At 39.1% G+C, this 15,463-nt stretch overlaps 1 protein-coding gene across 1 annotated transcript in view; it reads left to right on the top strand.

The window, feature by feature from the left end:
• The window catches only part of DNAH11 (dynein axonemal heavy chain 11), a 372,691-nt gene that overhangs the window by 339,969 nt on the left and 17,259 nt on the right, over positions 1 to 15,463 (top strand). Inside the window, exons 72-76 of the mRNA XM_071215123.1 lie at positions 129 to 277; positions 1,116 to 1,243; positions 2,505 to 2,732; positions 10,128 to 10,319; positions 13,010 to 13,129. Of these exons, the coding sequence (XP_071071224.1) occupies positions 129 to 277; positions 1,116 to 1,243; positions 2,505 to 2,732; positions 10,128 to 10,319; positions 13,010 to 13,129 (817 nt within the window). The remainder of the gene's footprint in view (positions 1 to 128; positions 278 to 1,115; positions 1,244 to 2,504; positions 2,733 to 10,127; positions 10,320 to 13,009; positions 13,130 to 15,463) is intronic.

Here is a 15,463-nt window from a genome sequence, read left to right as displayed (position 1 = left end):
CAAACATGGTTTCCTTCTTTTTTGTGCCTGTGGTTTAAGTTCGTCTAAGTTACCATGCTTTTTTCAAGATTGAAACCACTCATCATATTCTTTACATTAACTCTTTTTTTGTTGTTGTTTTTTTAAAGGAATTTTGTGGAAGAGAAGCTGGGGGCAAAGTATGTAGAGGGAACCAGATTGGACTTGGGTAAAGCATTTGAAGAAAGCAGCCCGGCCACCCCAGTGTTCTTCATCCTGTCTCCAGGGGTAGATGCCCTCAAAGACCTCGAGGTCCTTGGTGAGCAGCCAGGAGGCTTCTGACCTGCCCACCCTCCTCCCCTCTCACCGCCGCCTGCCTTTCACTTCGCTGTTATCTTAGTTTCCTTTTTCACATTTGTTGGAGATTGGGTGGATGGAAAATGTAAGGATAATAACACTGTAGCCTAAAGCAATGTTCAAATGGAACATTCCGCTGGTTGGCATAATGCAAGTTTCTTTTGTACTGTTTTCTACCTTTTGACTAGATGAGGGCCAGAGGGCAATTTTCTCCATGCTCATGTAATCTTGTGCCCCCTGTGACTAAATAATGGTCATTAGAGCAAGTGTATTCGATTGTGCAAAGCACTGTCGCTTTGTGCTCTGGATTACTATTCCCCACGGCCTATGCCGAGAATACCAGGTTAATGTAGCTGTGACCTGACTGTGCTCAACTTAAACGCAGCCTCACAAGGTGAGAGGCATGTGCATTTACCCAATGAGCCAATCCCTTCAAAAAATGATGTGATATCTACCACATGTTGCTCCTTTTTATGAGGGAACTGCTCTGCTACTCCTGTAAGAGTTTATAAAGCTTAGTAACAATGCCTGCCATCTATCAAAATGTCAAAAGCTTCATTATCATAAAACCAGAGGAACTGATTTCCGCAGGCTTTTCTAATGCTTACAAAGAGGCAGCTCTTGAGAGCTCAAAATGCTGCTTATTGAAATTGCAGAGGTTTAGTTTAGATTATTCAGAAAAATGTCCTAGAAGATGGCGTCAGTGACCATGGATATAAATTGGGCCACAAGGCCCCATATTCTCCCTGCCTTGCCTCTGTTCATGCTTCTTCTCACCATGTTGTGTTATCCTCCCACAGGCAAAAAACTGGGGTTTACTATTGACTCAGGAAAATTCCACAACGTGTCTTTAGGACAAGGTCAGGAGATGGTAGCAGAAATGGCCCTGGAGAAAGCTTCCAAAGGAGGACACTGGGTGATTCTCCAAGTAAGTATTAAGTTTTCATGGGAAACATTGTGAATGAGCACAATGGATGGGCAGTACAGAGCTGCCCTACTCGACCAGAATGATCCTTTACCACAGGACATGATGATTTGAGGGGACCTGTTATTCCTGCCAGCATTAATGACATCTTCTAAGGTGGGAGGAGGCCTTGTTGAGAGGGGATGGCTATCATCTTGCGAGGCACTTTCTTTCTAACCTCTGTGCTTCGATATTAGAAATATCAGGAGGCACTGTCATTCACTCCAAAAGTGCTCAAAGACAAAGAGTACATTATAGATGGCCAACCACAATGCGATTATAATATCTCACATTTGCATGTTGCTTCAAAGGTGACAGAGCACCATATACACCCTGGCTCTGCCTCTCACTAGCTGGGTTACCTTGCGCCAATCACATTCCCTTACTAACCTTTGTTTTTTCCTCACTCGTGAATTAAGGAGATGAGAGCAGATAACCTCACTATCCCTTCTAGGGCTAATTTAAGGATCTACAATTCCGCAACCCCATGTCCTCTGGAGTACCTCCCTTGGCTGAGGATTCTGACAATAGTCCAAGAATTTAGGTCCCCCAACAAGGGGTCCAGATCAGTTCTGAGAGCTTTGCTGATGCCGTCCGTAGCAAGCCCAGCTAACTGCCTCAGCGTGTTTGGGAATGGTTTTGGATCTGCAGCACAGTGATAGAAAGGGTTCCCGTTTGTGTGCCAGAATCTCTGCTAGGCAATTCATGGGATGTATTATTTCTAATCATTACAACAAAGCTGCAAGGGTAGGTGTTGTCATCCCCATTATAAAGAGAGAGGCATAAGCCTTGGAGTAGTATGAAGAGGAGGTTTTGTCAGCAACAAGGAAGTGGAGTGATTGGGTATGACTTTCCAATTTAGATACCTAAATTAGATTTTATATTTTATGATTCTTATCCAGACCTGTCTCTGTAATTGAGTTTGAATGGTAACAAAGAAAAGCATCAGACATTTCCATCTCCGAAGACTGGTAGGTGTTTGGCAGTAGGTAGGAGTGTTGGGAGGAGATTTTGGCTTACACAGACAACCTGTGGTGAATTGAAGCATTTAATGTCTTCCGTGTTCAATTCTGTTCGTGCTTTTTTTTCTGACATGATAGTGAAGGAATATTTAATCTGGGTTTTCTGAGTTTTCAATGCATTTATGCACAGGAAAATGTTGCAATCCTATACTCAGGTAAAATACTTCAGTTTCATAGGAATCATAAACCATACTATCTTTCAGAATGTCCATTTGGTAGCCAAGTGGCTAGGAACCTTGGAGAAACTCCTTGAAAGATTCAGCCAAGGAAGCCACTGTGATTACAGGGTTTTCATGAGTGCTGAGTCTGCACCTACACCAAATGAGCACATCATCCCTGAAGGACTCCTGGAAAGTTCCATTAAAATCACTAATGAACCCCCCACAGGGATGCTGGCCAATTTGCATGCTGCCCTCTACAACTTTGATCAGGTAAGAAAACAGAAGAAGCTGGTCTGACAATGGAGCGAGGGTTTTCTCTAAGACTGTGTGTGGCACCATCAACTCACGCATCTCACACAGAGGGATGAAGTGAAATCTTCGATGTTCTTGTGTGTGTGTGCGTGCATGTGCATGTTAATCTCTTGATCATTCCAGTGACTAGAGAATATATTTAGGTTTCACATGTTTAGATAGAATGAGCCAGATACTTTTTTGAAGAACTTGCTTCTTGAAGACAAATGTGGCAGACTCTAGTATTTCTTACCACAGAAGGAAGAGAAGCCATTGATATTCTTCTTGTTTTTGACTGTATTAATGATGACAATGATAATGGCATGGGAAGAGTTTCAGTGTAATATTTTAGATATGTTTTTTTGTTTGTTTTTAATTAAAGAAGAGATTTACAGAAACATGCAGAAATCGTAATTGTCCTATACCCACCCCCATTATTAGCATTTTGCATTAGTGTTGTGCCTTTGTTACAGTCAACGAGAGAATATTAGTATAATTGTACTATTAACCACATCCACACAGATAATTAAGTGCAGTTAATTACCTTCAACATTGTACTAGCATCACTGTCATCCATTACCAAAACTTTTCTATCACTCCAAACTGAAATTCTGTACCAATTAAGCATTAACTCCCCAATCCAAACCCCCACCCTCACCCCTGGTAACTTGTATTCTAGTTTCTGTGTGTATGAGTTTGCTTATTCTAGTTGCTTCATATCAACATGATCATACAATACTTGTCCTTTTCTGTCTAGCTTATTTCACTCAACATGTCTTCAAGGTTCATCCATGTTGTTGCATGTATCAGAACTTTGTCCTTTTCATGGCTGAATAATATTCCATAGAATGTTGTTTTAGTTTGCTGAAAGCTGTTGGGAGCCATATACCAGAAATGGGTTGGCTTTTACAATGGGAACGTTTCTGGTTATAAGTTTATAGTTCTAAGGCTTTGAAAATGTCCATATCAAGGCATCATCAGAGATGCTATCTTATCAAAGGGCAGTTGCTGGCGATTCTGGACTCCTGCCATGTAACAAGGCACAGTGGCAGCTCTGCCGGAATCTGCCTTCTCTTGCAAGCTCATTTTCTCCTTGAGCTCAGCTATAGGCGATTAGGGACATGGCAGCATCCACTCATCTCTCCCCTCTCCTCTGGGCCTTGTTGTTTCAGCTTTGGGCTATTCCATCAATGGCTTTTCTCTCTCCCAGGTGTATCAACACCTGGAATCTTCTATCACTGTGGCTTTCTTCCTGTGTCTGTAGCTTTTTAGTCCTCCATTTATAAAGGACTCCAGGAAGAGGATTAAGATCTACCCTGGGTCCAGCAATGTAATCAAAGGTCCTTAACTGAAGCAATCTAAATAAAAGTGGTCTAATTAAAAGGTCCCTTACTGATTCTAGTCAAACGTTCTCATCCACAATGGGTTTACAGGCACAGGAATGGGTTCACTTTAAGAACACAATTTTCTGGAGCTTCACAAAAGACTCAGACCAGCCCAGATGCATATTCCAAATTTTGTTTATCTCTTCCTTTTTTGAAGGATACTTGGGTGCTTCCTTTTTTTTTTTTTTTTTTTTTTGGCAATTGTGAATAATGCCACTAAGAACATCAGTGTGCAAATATCTGTTTGACTCCCGGCTTTCAATTCCTTTGAGAATATACCTAAAAGTGGGATTGCTGGGTCATGGGGTAATTCTATATTTAACTTTCTGAGGAACTGCCAAACTGTTTTCCACAGTGGCTGCACCAATTTACATTCCTACCAATAGAGTATGAGAGTTCCTGTTTCTCCATATCCTTTCCAACCCTTGTTTTCTGTTGTTGTTTTTTTAATAGTAGCCATTCTAGTGTGTATGAAATGGTATCACATTGTGGTTTTGATTTTCATTTCCCTGATGGTTTATGATGTTGAGCATGTGCTTTTTGGCCATTTCATGTGCTTTTTGGTCATTTGTGTATCTTCTTTGGAGAAGTGTCTATTTAAGTCTTTTGCCCATTTTTAAATTGGGTTGTTTATCCTTTTGTTGTTGAATTATGTAGATCTGGTTTTGGTTTTCATAAATTTAATGCCCTTCTTTTCAAATTATACTCATTCTACTTTCCTACTTATAATTTCATTTCCTTTTGAAATAAAAATGGGAATTAATAATACATAGATTCATGATACTTTCTTGCTATCATTCATTACTATCTATCGTTAAACCTTTACCAAGTCTTTCAGTTTCCTTTATTGCTGTTGCCCTGAATTGCCATCTTCTCCTTTAATTTCTTGGAAAACCTTAGTAAACAGCACTCTTATTAGGAGAAGTGGAGTTAGCCCAAAAAAGGAAATACATGTGGTTTGGTGCTAAATAACCAGCTCCCTAATTAGAAAGGAATCGGTCTCTATGAAATAGGCCACATGCATAACTTTCTCTGGTACCTTCCAGGCCATTGCCCAAAACACCATTATGAGGCAGTGATAACAATTGGCCACCTAATAAAACATCAAAGAATTCAGTTAAGTAAATAATTAAGTATTTTGTAGCCTGTGTATACACAGTAGACTATAAAGACAGCTGGCACTCAAAAAATCTTGTTGAATCTATTAAATATTTGCAGTGTGCTTTATTATGAATTATGGCAACCATGCATTTGTTTTTTAAATACCCCTTAATTTTAACTTCTGGGCTTTCATGACATTTTCAAAATCTTTCCTAAAGTACATGCAAAGGGGGAGTTTGATACATTTAAATAGGATTTATTCAACTCCCTAAAACAATTGTCTTTGTAAATGAATACTGAGCATTACTTGAATAATGTGCTTCAGCCTAATTGTTCCATCAGCTTTTCTGTGTGACAACTCCTTTGAGAATCTGATAAAAATAAGGATACTCTCCTTAGGGGAATGTACATAAAAATAAAATGTTGCATATAATGATAGGGATTCACAGATACCCCAAACCCAGGATGAATTCTCCAGTGAAGAATGCCAATTCTATTCTATTAATGAAGGTATAGAATTTTCTTTACTTTTATCTAGAAAGTCACTTATGTTCATTGAAGGTTACATTTATTACAAGACTCTTAAGAACTTCAAGGGGAACTTTCACTTATCTAATAGATAGGATCTGCTGATATATTTGATCCTGAATAGCAAAAGCAAAGATAACCAAAGTGATTCACTAAATACACAGCTCATCAAGCCTATTTTAGCCAAATCCAACCAAACCAACAAAGTCTTTGAAAAAAGAAAATAAAACTAAGAAAAAAATTTTAAAGAACCTTTTATGAATGTTGACCTATTATGTTAGAAAACAAAATATGTTTTTTTTCAGATTATGTAATTCAAGGATACCTTCCTTTCGAGCTCCCTGGCTACCTGTGAATATATTTCCAGTGCCCTTTTGTCAGTCAGAATTACGGTTAGCTATTTATGAGAGAGGCATAAAACAGTGGCTTAAATGAGGTAAAAACAAATTTCAGTCCCATGAGAATTCTGGAGGCAGGCCATTCGGAAAGCATGTATGTCACCATAAAGTTGTTATCTATCTGGACTCTTTACAGTTCAACATTCCCCCATTTCTAGAATGGTTCTTGTTGTCATGTCTTACGATCTACCGTGGCTGCCAGAGTTGCAGTCTCCACAGTCATGTCCCTTACAGTAAGAAGTAAGAAGAAATAAAGAGGAGGACAACGGGAAAACCTTAGTATATAGCATCCTTATTATTTTTTAGGAAGTACTGGGGATTGAGCCCAGGACCTTGTACATGGGAAGCAGGTACTCAATCACTGAGCTACATACTCTCCCCAATGACAGCTGGTTTTGTCATTTGTTTGTTTTTTGGGGAGGTACCAGAGATCGAACCCAGGACCTCTTCCTTGGGAAGCAGGCACCCAGCCACTTGAGCTACATCCACTTCTGCCTGCTTTCTTTTTTTTTTTTTTTCAAAGATTTATTTATTTTTATTTAATTCCCCACCCTCCCCTGGTTGTCTGTTCTCTGTGTCTTTTTGCTGCGTCTTGTTTCTTTGTCCGCTTCTGTTGTCGTCAGCGGCACGGGAAGTGTGGGCGGCGCCATTCCTGGGCAGGCTGCACTTTCTTTTGTGCTGGGCGGCTCTCCTTATGGGGCACTCTCCTTGCGCGTGGGGCTCCCCTAGGTGGGGGACACCCCTGCGTGGCGCGGCACTCCTTGCGCGCATCAGCACTGCGCATGGGCCAGCTGCACACGGGTCAGGGAGGCCCGGGGTTTGAACCGCGGACCTCCCATGTGGTAGACGGACGCCCTAACCACTGGGCCAAGTCCGTTTCCCCTGCCTGCTTTCTTTTGAAGATACTTCCTACAAATTACTATATAATACTTCTTTCATCTCATTGGCCAAATTTAGTCACACTGTATTACACAGTTGCAGGAAAGGCTAGGAAAAGTAGGTTTCTCTTGGGCAGCCACATGTCTAGCTAAACTCAGGAGGAAGACATTTTAGGGTAGGCAGTTGGTGGTCTCCACTGTACACCTCCTCCTTTCCCAGTTCTCATTCCCAGCCTGGGGGTTCTGTGTGGCTGCCATGGCCCTATCTTGTTGAAGCCTGTGGTTTGGCAGGAATAGTAAATACTCTGCACTTTGGGACCCATTTGGGTTAGACAAAGGAGTCCCACTTGTTCCTGTTGCCCAGCTGTCCCACTCCATTGAGAAGCACCTAAGGGGTCTGAACAAGTAAACTGTTCTGTTTGGGTATTTTATTTTTGCATGGTTTAATTTTCAGATCAAATTTAATTTCTCTTTATAATCTTCTCCCCCAAATCAGAATTTACCTCCAGAATTTGGCATGTTTATTGAAAATAAACAAAGCTTGTTCTATAATTAGTGTTTCAGTCCCTTGAGCATTCCAGAATATTTATGTAAATCTGATAATTAAGTGACCAAGATGTAAAGAACCAATTTTTAAAAGATGCTGCTCACCTATACTTCTTTCAGCTTAATAGCATCTGCCTCTTGAAGAAGTTGTCATAAATGATTACTGCTTGGGCTCCTTTTGTACCCAGGTCACCAGATTTCTAAAAGTACGAATATAGATTCATTTTTCTGTAAAATTTGCAGACAGAAACAAGTAATTGTGCACATGTAATTGGTGGCTATGCACACACAGGCCTGTTAGGTATGTGCAGGTACCTCTTCCCTATTCCCAAGGTTGAATGTTTTCTGATATTAAGTTGCTCATCTATTGTTTTGTGACGATACAGCTGGCCTAGGATTTGCAATGGTAGGCAGATGTATAATTTTTCTTAGGAAAGTCTGATCCATATTTTCCTCCTATTGCATTAATGTTGTCAGAGCATAATGAAATTGACATTGACTTATGATTTTTCTTTTTTAGCACTGAGGATAAAATCAGTAATATGAAACATAGATTGAATTAATGTACTTAGTTATTGTACTTCCTTGAGTTTTGTGTGTTCTATCTGTAATCCAAGGAGGGTTTAAGTGAACTTGTTAGACGATAACTCCTGTGTAAAATTTTGCTACTTTCATTAGGTTTCCTAGAAATTTCTTAAATTAAAAGTTATATATTTTTGTAGACCTTAAGCTTCATTTCAATTATGTTTTTTCTTCCTTCACAAGCTTAACTTTTATTTGATGTTTAGTTATGTTCTTTTTAAGTTCTTTTTAATGATTGTATATTTCTAAACCCCATAAATGACTTAAAATGGCCCAGTGTTTTAGAATGGCTTAGATGGATCTCTACTATATGTGGCCTACCCAATTCTAAAACTATATTTGGGGTGAGCCCCAGGTACTGATGAAAGCAGAGAGAAACTAAAAATTCTACAGGAAGAAGCAGAAAGCTCTTCTGATCCTGAACCACAAAGAACAACTAGAGTCTTGAGTTAATACCAGAATTTCTCTAGGAAACCAGATCTGAATCCTACCTCAATGGGCCTCAATATATTTCATAGGTGGCCCAAGTTGTTTGATCCATTTTAAAAGTGATTGGCTAGGGAAACGGATGTGGCTCAATTGATTGGGCTCCTGCCTACCATATGAGTGGCCCTGGGTTCGCTTCCCAGGGCCTCCTTGTGAAGGCAAGCTGGCCAGCGCCCGCAGACAGCTGACAGCCCATGCCCGTGGAGAGCTGACGGCCTGCGCCCGTGGAGAGCTGGCACAGCAAGATGACGCAACAAAGGGAGACAAGCAGACACAGAAGTACGTGCAGCGAATGGACACAGAAAACAGACCACAAGCAAGTGGCAGGGAGGGGTGGGGGGGATAAATAAATAAATCTTAAAAAAAAAAAAATGTGGATTGGCTATAATATGACTATTTTGAAAGACCAGCAGGAAGGTGCAGATTTTGGCCTCTTCTGCCCCTGCTGCCCAATACCAGGTGACGCTGTAGTCCTCCACTTCCTTTCCTTGTTTGCCTTCACATAACTGCCATATTTGAGAATGGGTAAAGCACTACATCTTAAGCAATGGATGGACAGCAGTTTGCAGGGACATAACCCTATCAGAGTTTTCAATGTAGCATTCCAGGAGTCAACTTTCCCTTCGTGTTTTCAGGGAAAATCTCACAGGTCTAGTCAGGAGGGACGATGTTTCGGATCTTCCACATGCCATCCTATCATCCCACCAATGAACTTTACCTTTAGTTCATTAAAAGGAAACCACCACATATAGTGATTATTTTATAAGGGTACAGTCTAAGCTGTTGAAGCAAAGTACATAAAAAAATAGTCATTCAAACAAGATAGATGTCTGTTTCTCTCGCGTATTATAGGCAGGTCTGTTCCATGAACATGTACGTACAAGCTGGTGGGTGTCTCTGCCATACCTAAGGCTTGTGCTCCGGGATTGGCCAATCAGCCCACGAGAAGGGGAGCTTTCGCCTCACTCGTGTTCATGTTCTGTTGGCAAGAACGTGGTCATGCGGCACATCTGGCTTCAAGGGAAGCTGGGAACCGTCTTTCAACAGGTGGCTATGTGTTTGCCCAGCTAATCTCCAGTACTTTGGAACCATGGGAGAATGGAGTGCCATCGTTAACTAGCATTTGGTCACAGTGATGAAATTAAGAAGACCTTTGCCATCTAGCTTTTCCAAGGAAAAATCTTATGGGAGAAAATGCCATCAAGCAGCATTACCACACTACGCTCCTAGAAGCAGTCATAGGAATATCTGAAACAAAATACAAGGATTCCTCTAAATCACCAGACTGGCAAATGCCAAATAGGCTGTTCCCTATTATGTTTTCATAGCATAGGGAGCCATGCTTAAAACCACATGTTGGTTTTGTCCTGTATCTCCCTCAAAGTCTTCACAAGATTTCTGAAAACTGAGTCCCATGCCCTTGGAAACCGTTTAGATGGCTAATCAAAAGTTTCTTTTCTTTTCTCACAGGATACGCTTGAAATGTGCTCTAAGGAGCAGGAGTTTAAAAGCATCCTCTTTTCCCTGTGCTACTTCCATGCCTGTGTTGCTGGGAGACTAAGGTTTGGTCCCCAGGGCTGGAGCCGCAACTACCCTTTCAATCCTGGAGACCTCACCACTTGTGCCAGTGTCCTCCACAACTATTTAGAGGCAAACTCTAACGTAAGTGTAGTAGTCAGATTACCTCTTCCAATGAACATGCTAAATCTGTCCATCTTTGGGTGCTGTCAAAAAAAAACCATAATTTTTCTTTTAATGCTATTATTGAAATAGCTGACACTATAGGAACATCTTCTGTCAAGTGTGGAAAGAAACCAGATCAAAGGTTTTCCAGCAGTGGATGCTTGAACTTCATAAATAGGTCAAACCAGTTCTACATCAGTAGCTTAGTGCAAAAAAAAAAAAAAAATGTCCTTCATTATGTTAACAAAAACAGTGGTTTACATGTGCATATATGCCAGATTCATTAGGCAGGTAATGAAGCATTTGCACAAATGTAATTACATACAGCAATTCTGACAGTTCATAACACTGCATTAATAATCACTACAATTAGTTCTGATGATGGAAGCAATTTACAGCACGTCACATGTATAAATAATGGTGCATTTCCTGCATATGTCATTATTATGTATTAAGGATGCCACCTTGTTGTGACTTTCTCAGTAATGTTCCCCTTGATTTGAAGTTAAAGGTAGATGAATGATTTTATTTCATAGCTAAAATGTATTTTACCACTGGGAATGGGAATACCTCAACAAGAACTTTTGTATAAACTTTTATAAATGCAATAATTGATTTCAAATAAGGAAAAGCATTCCTTACAATTTTCTGGTTGTACCATCAGATGAACTTTTTCCATTAAGATAAATCTGTTCAAATTCAGATATGTTTTTCAAAACTATTCAAGGGTTATATTCTAGGCCATACTTTCTGTAAAGGAACTTTAAGCTACCAGTGTTCCTAAGTATAAATGGCTGTTTCGTATTCTTTTAGTTACCTACCATTTTTGCTGTCATTGTTTTCACAAGCATCAAAGTCAATTCGATTGCTACCAGAATATATAAACTTGATTTGTTTTATTCTCCCAATGAATAACTGTTGTTTAAGTTATATCTAAGATAAATGGATTTAATATGGTAGGTGATGATTGATAGTCATACGATTTTCTAAATTTATGAATATAAAGAATAAACTGGTTCACTTCAAACATATTTTGAATAGTCTAATAAATAATATTTGTGTTGATCTTAACAGACTTTGTTCAAATTACTGCATATAAAATTGATTTTTATAATAGTTCTGGGTAGAAAAAGAAATGTACCATTTAATTCTTTTATTCAATTCCTTCACAACTGTCCATGACACTGAGAGCTATTTCAGCTGAATCTTGTATATGATCAAGATACAAATGAAGGGGAGAAGGAGGGAAATTGACAGTTGTGTTTCTCTTGGTGTCTCACATCCTGAGACCTGGTCACATCAGCTGGCCAGCTGAAGCAGGCAGTGCATGCTGCTTGCCCTCCTGGTGTTCTTGGATCCACACAAGTCTTAGAGTGTGTTTTTGGATCCACACGAGCCTTAGGTGTGCAAAACACCCTCACAGCCCTCAGACATCTTGACCCGAGTCATTCACCACACAGCACAAAGCAAGTTACAAGATTTTGGAATTAAGTTAACATGTGCACACAGTTGTACAAAATGCCCTTTTCAAGAAGACACACACAGATTGGTTCAATATTGGGGGAAAGAGAATTATTGAAAAGTACAGATCCCTACCTGATTAAAATGCTGAGGGAGATATATATCCAATGCTAAAATATAGCAGGCATTAATAAAATATAATCAGAATGGGAAAAAAAAATTAAGAAGTTTTTGTTTCCCATCCACTTAGGCTCTCTCTCCTTGGAGAGGTAGAGTGAGCCTATTGCAGTCTAGTCACTTTTCTTTTATCTTTTCATTCACATCAAATGAGCTTAAAAGAAAGATATATTTGAGGTTGATTTATTCCAATTCAAATAAACTTGTAGCAAGTACATTGGAATAGCTGAAGCAATTTTACTTGTTCTATTCTGTCACATCATGCAACAAATGAAGGCTATAATTAAGTTTTTACTTGAACTGTTGGGAGGCATATACTGCCCCTGAGGGTATAAAGGTTCCTGTCTGGAAAGGCTTCATCACAAACTGGCATGTTTTGCAAACCCAGAGGAAGCTAAAGGGTAGCAAAGAGAGGCTTCAAATCCTGCTAAGCCAAATAAAGAGGAGATACAGTGATTTCTTGAATAAAACACAGTGCAGTCATTAGTTATAACCCATAGAACAGCCATTTAGGCCAGTCTTGCAAAAAACCAAACCTTCAACTCATTCTTTGGCAAGGAGGGATACATTTGCCTAGCCTTTTGCAAAGGTTAGAATACTAGATACATAAAATTCAAATTGTATGTATTTTCTTTCTTTTCCTCAATCAGAAAATAAAATCTGATAAAAAATTAAATCATAAAAACATGCATGTAAAACCTCAATGGCACTTTGAACCAACAGCCTTTCACAATTTTGGGATGATACTTTGAGTATCTAAACTTTCCATTCATAACATGTTGTAGGAATGATTCAGTTTGCTTTAAAATCTGCCTAAAAAGCTGAGTGGTAGTGAATTTTTACTGAGTATATGAAAACACATGGAACATAATTCCTCCAAGAAATTCTAAACAGAAACCTTGACAATTTCTGAACCTCTGCCAAATGCTCTGGTTAATGATGGTTAGGGAACACTGCTTTAGAGGGATGTGTGCTGGTTTGCTGCTCTAAGGCCTGGCCTGGAAGAGGACATTTGTGTGGTTTTCCCCTAGGTCCCATGGGAAGACCTCCGTTATCTCTTTGGTGAGATCATGTATGGGGGACACATCACAGATACCTGGGATCGCAAACTATGTCAAGTGTATCTGGAAGAATTCATGAATCCATCTCTGGTAAGGCTTTTTCAAATTATTTCACTGAAGAAAAATTCTGGTAAGAATTTTAAAAGTTAATTTTACTATATCGGTAACCCTTGAATGTTTTTTAGGATTCTTGGCCTTTTGTGAGTGAATTCTGGTCTGCCCTCAAGGGAGTTTGGGAATTTGTTAGAAATGCAGAATCTCAGGCCCCACCACAGACCTACTGAATCAGAATCTGTATTTTATACAAGCAGCCCCTGCTCCAAGTAATTTATATGACTGTTAGAGTGTGCTGAGTTGAAGCACCCTCACATGCATGCACTCATTTGATCTTTGTGATAACCCCATGAAGCATAGGTAATACTGTAAACACATTTTACGAAGATACTGAGGCACTGTGATTTGCTTCGGATCATTCAGCTAATATATGCAAGAGATTTAGTCAGAATGTAAATCTTTTGATTTCAGTTCCAGGGCTTATTTCACTAGAGTTTTATTTGCCTATCTCAGAAATGGGATCATCTAAATTCTGATCACTAACTCCTGCCTAAATATGTGCTCAAGAAAAATGTGATTTGTGAACTCAGTTCTTCCTTTCCTGGGAGGCAGGGTGGAGGATTGGGTTGAGTTTTTTGGAGTTAAAAGGACCAGGGACACTTTCCCCATTTTTCATCTTCAGTATTCATATCAACCTTGTGTCTGCCTACAACTAAGAAACACCAAATGGTTCATGATTGGGGCTGTGTTTTCTGGCAAAATCCTTGTTTCCCATTCATATCTATTCCCAATTGGCCAAGATGCCAACTGCACTTACAGCAATGACAGAATTTTTAAAAAACTGTTTGAACAATTATTTAATTTCCATGGAAATTTAGAAAAGTTTGGATCACCTGAGTCCATTTTGAGAAGTAATATAATCATGAATTCGAAGACATGGTATTATTTATAGTCCAGTATAGAAAACTGGGGACAGATTTTTTTTCATTATTGTTAATAATGTTGAACAATTTTGGGTCAGTGAAGAAAAAAATAGACCTTCCTGGCATGTGACCATTATTTAAGTGTTTCTTTAGATTGAATCTCATAGTCTTTCCTCAACTCTAATGAGTAGGTTTTTGCATATCAGAAAGACACTTTTAATTTAACACAATTGGAAGTAACTCCTCAGATGAGGTCTAGGAGCAGGTTATCATGGAGATGGGAAAGATAAACAGGGCTGTGTGGGTGACCTTTACAGAAGCTGATTTCTCCCAGTGATGGTGTAGGTTAAGGGTCAAAGAAGAAGCTCATACTGATGTCCTCTCCTCTGGCTCTGGACTGTGGATAGCAGGAGAAGTACTATTGCCAAACAACACTGTCCATTAACCTTCTCAAATCTGAACTCTCATTCCAATAATTATAAAATAAATATAGGTAATGGAACCTGAGGGACATCACTGGTAGGTGCAAAACCTTTAGAAATGTAGGTACCCAACCTTCCATACAGATCTGGTGAGGTTTTCAGGATTGAAAGGCTTCATCTGCATCCCCACTAGACAGAATTATCTTTTTAACTTGCCAAAGGAAATCAGCGCACTGACTGACTTAGGGTCAGATGCCACAAATCCCATTCAATTTTTCCCATGTAAATGTTTCATGTTCATGTTATTTATGTTATTAATAACTTGATCTAGCACTTCAGCATCTTCAGGATATCTTTTTGCCACATCTCACATTGGCTAACCTATTTAGAAATTAGTATCTTTGGTTTTATTGGAACATGATCAGTAAAGCAACCTATTAATAGGCATGGGTTTGAAGTTCCATGGCTCTTATCAAAAGAATTGTAATACTTTCAGTGAGACCTTGCTATCAGGAGGATGGATGAGTATGCACTCAGAGGGAATCAGTATGCCTTAGAAGATCTCTGGTAGAGTTAGGGAAAAGAACATTTTCTCATGTAAGGCTCATATTTTGCAGTGCTGAACAAGTAATACAGTGAACTACTTTTGTAAAATGAGGTATCAAGTGACATGAAAGTTGTCATATAGGGAAAACTATTTTGTTGATAGGAAATAACAATTAAGAATATGGGCTCTAAGTAAAAAACCTTGAGTTAAAATTCATCTCTTCCTTGTATTTGCTGTGTGATTTTAGACATTACTGAGTTTCTCTGAGCCTCAGTTTCATCATCTGTAAAATGAGAATGACCAGTCATAGGTTTATTATCAGGATTAAAGATAAAGCCGTTGGGTATCATGTTTAGAACATATACATAGTAGATTAGAACAAACTTTTATTATAAAGTATACATTTTCATAATATATATTTCATACCCAATTGTACTTTATTTCATCTGTGATATAACAATGGAAACCATTTCTTAAG

This window comes from Dasypus novemcinctus, chromosome 5 (assembly GCF_030445035.2).
Source record: "Dasypus novemcinctus isolate mDasNov1 chromosome 5, mDasNov1.1.hap2, whole genome shotgun sequence".
In the NCBI taxonomy this organism is placed as follows: Eukaryota; Metazoa; Chordata; class Mammalia; order Cingulata; family Dasypodidae; genus Dasypus; species Dasypus novemcinctus.
Note: the sequence above shows the minus strand (reverse complement) of the source record. Positions and strands in the feature narration are given on the sequence as shown.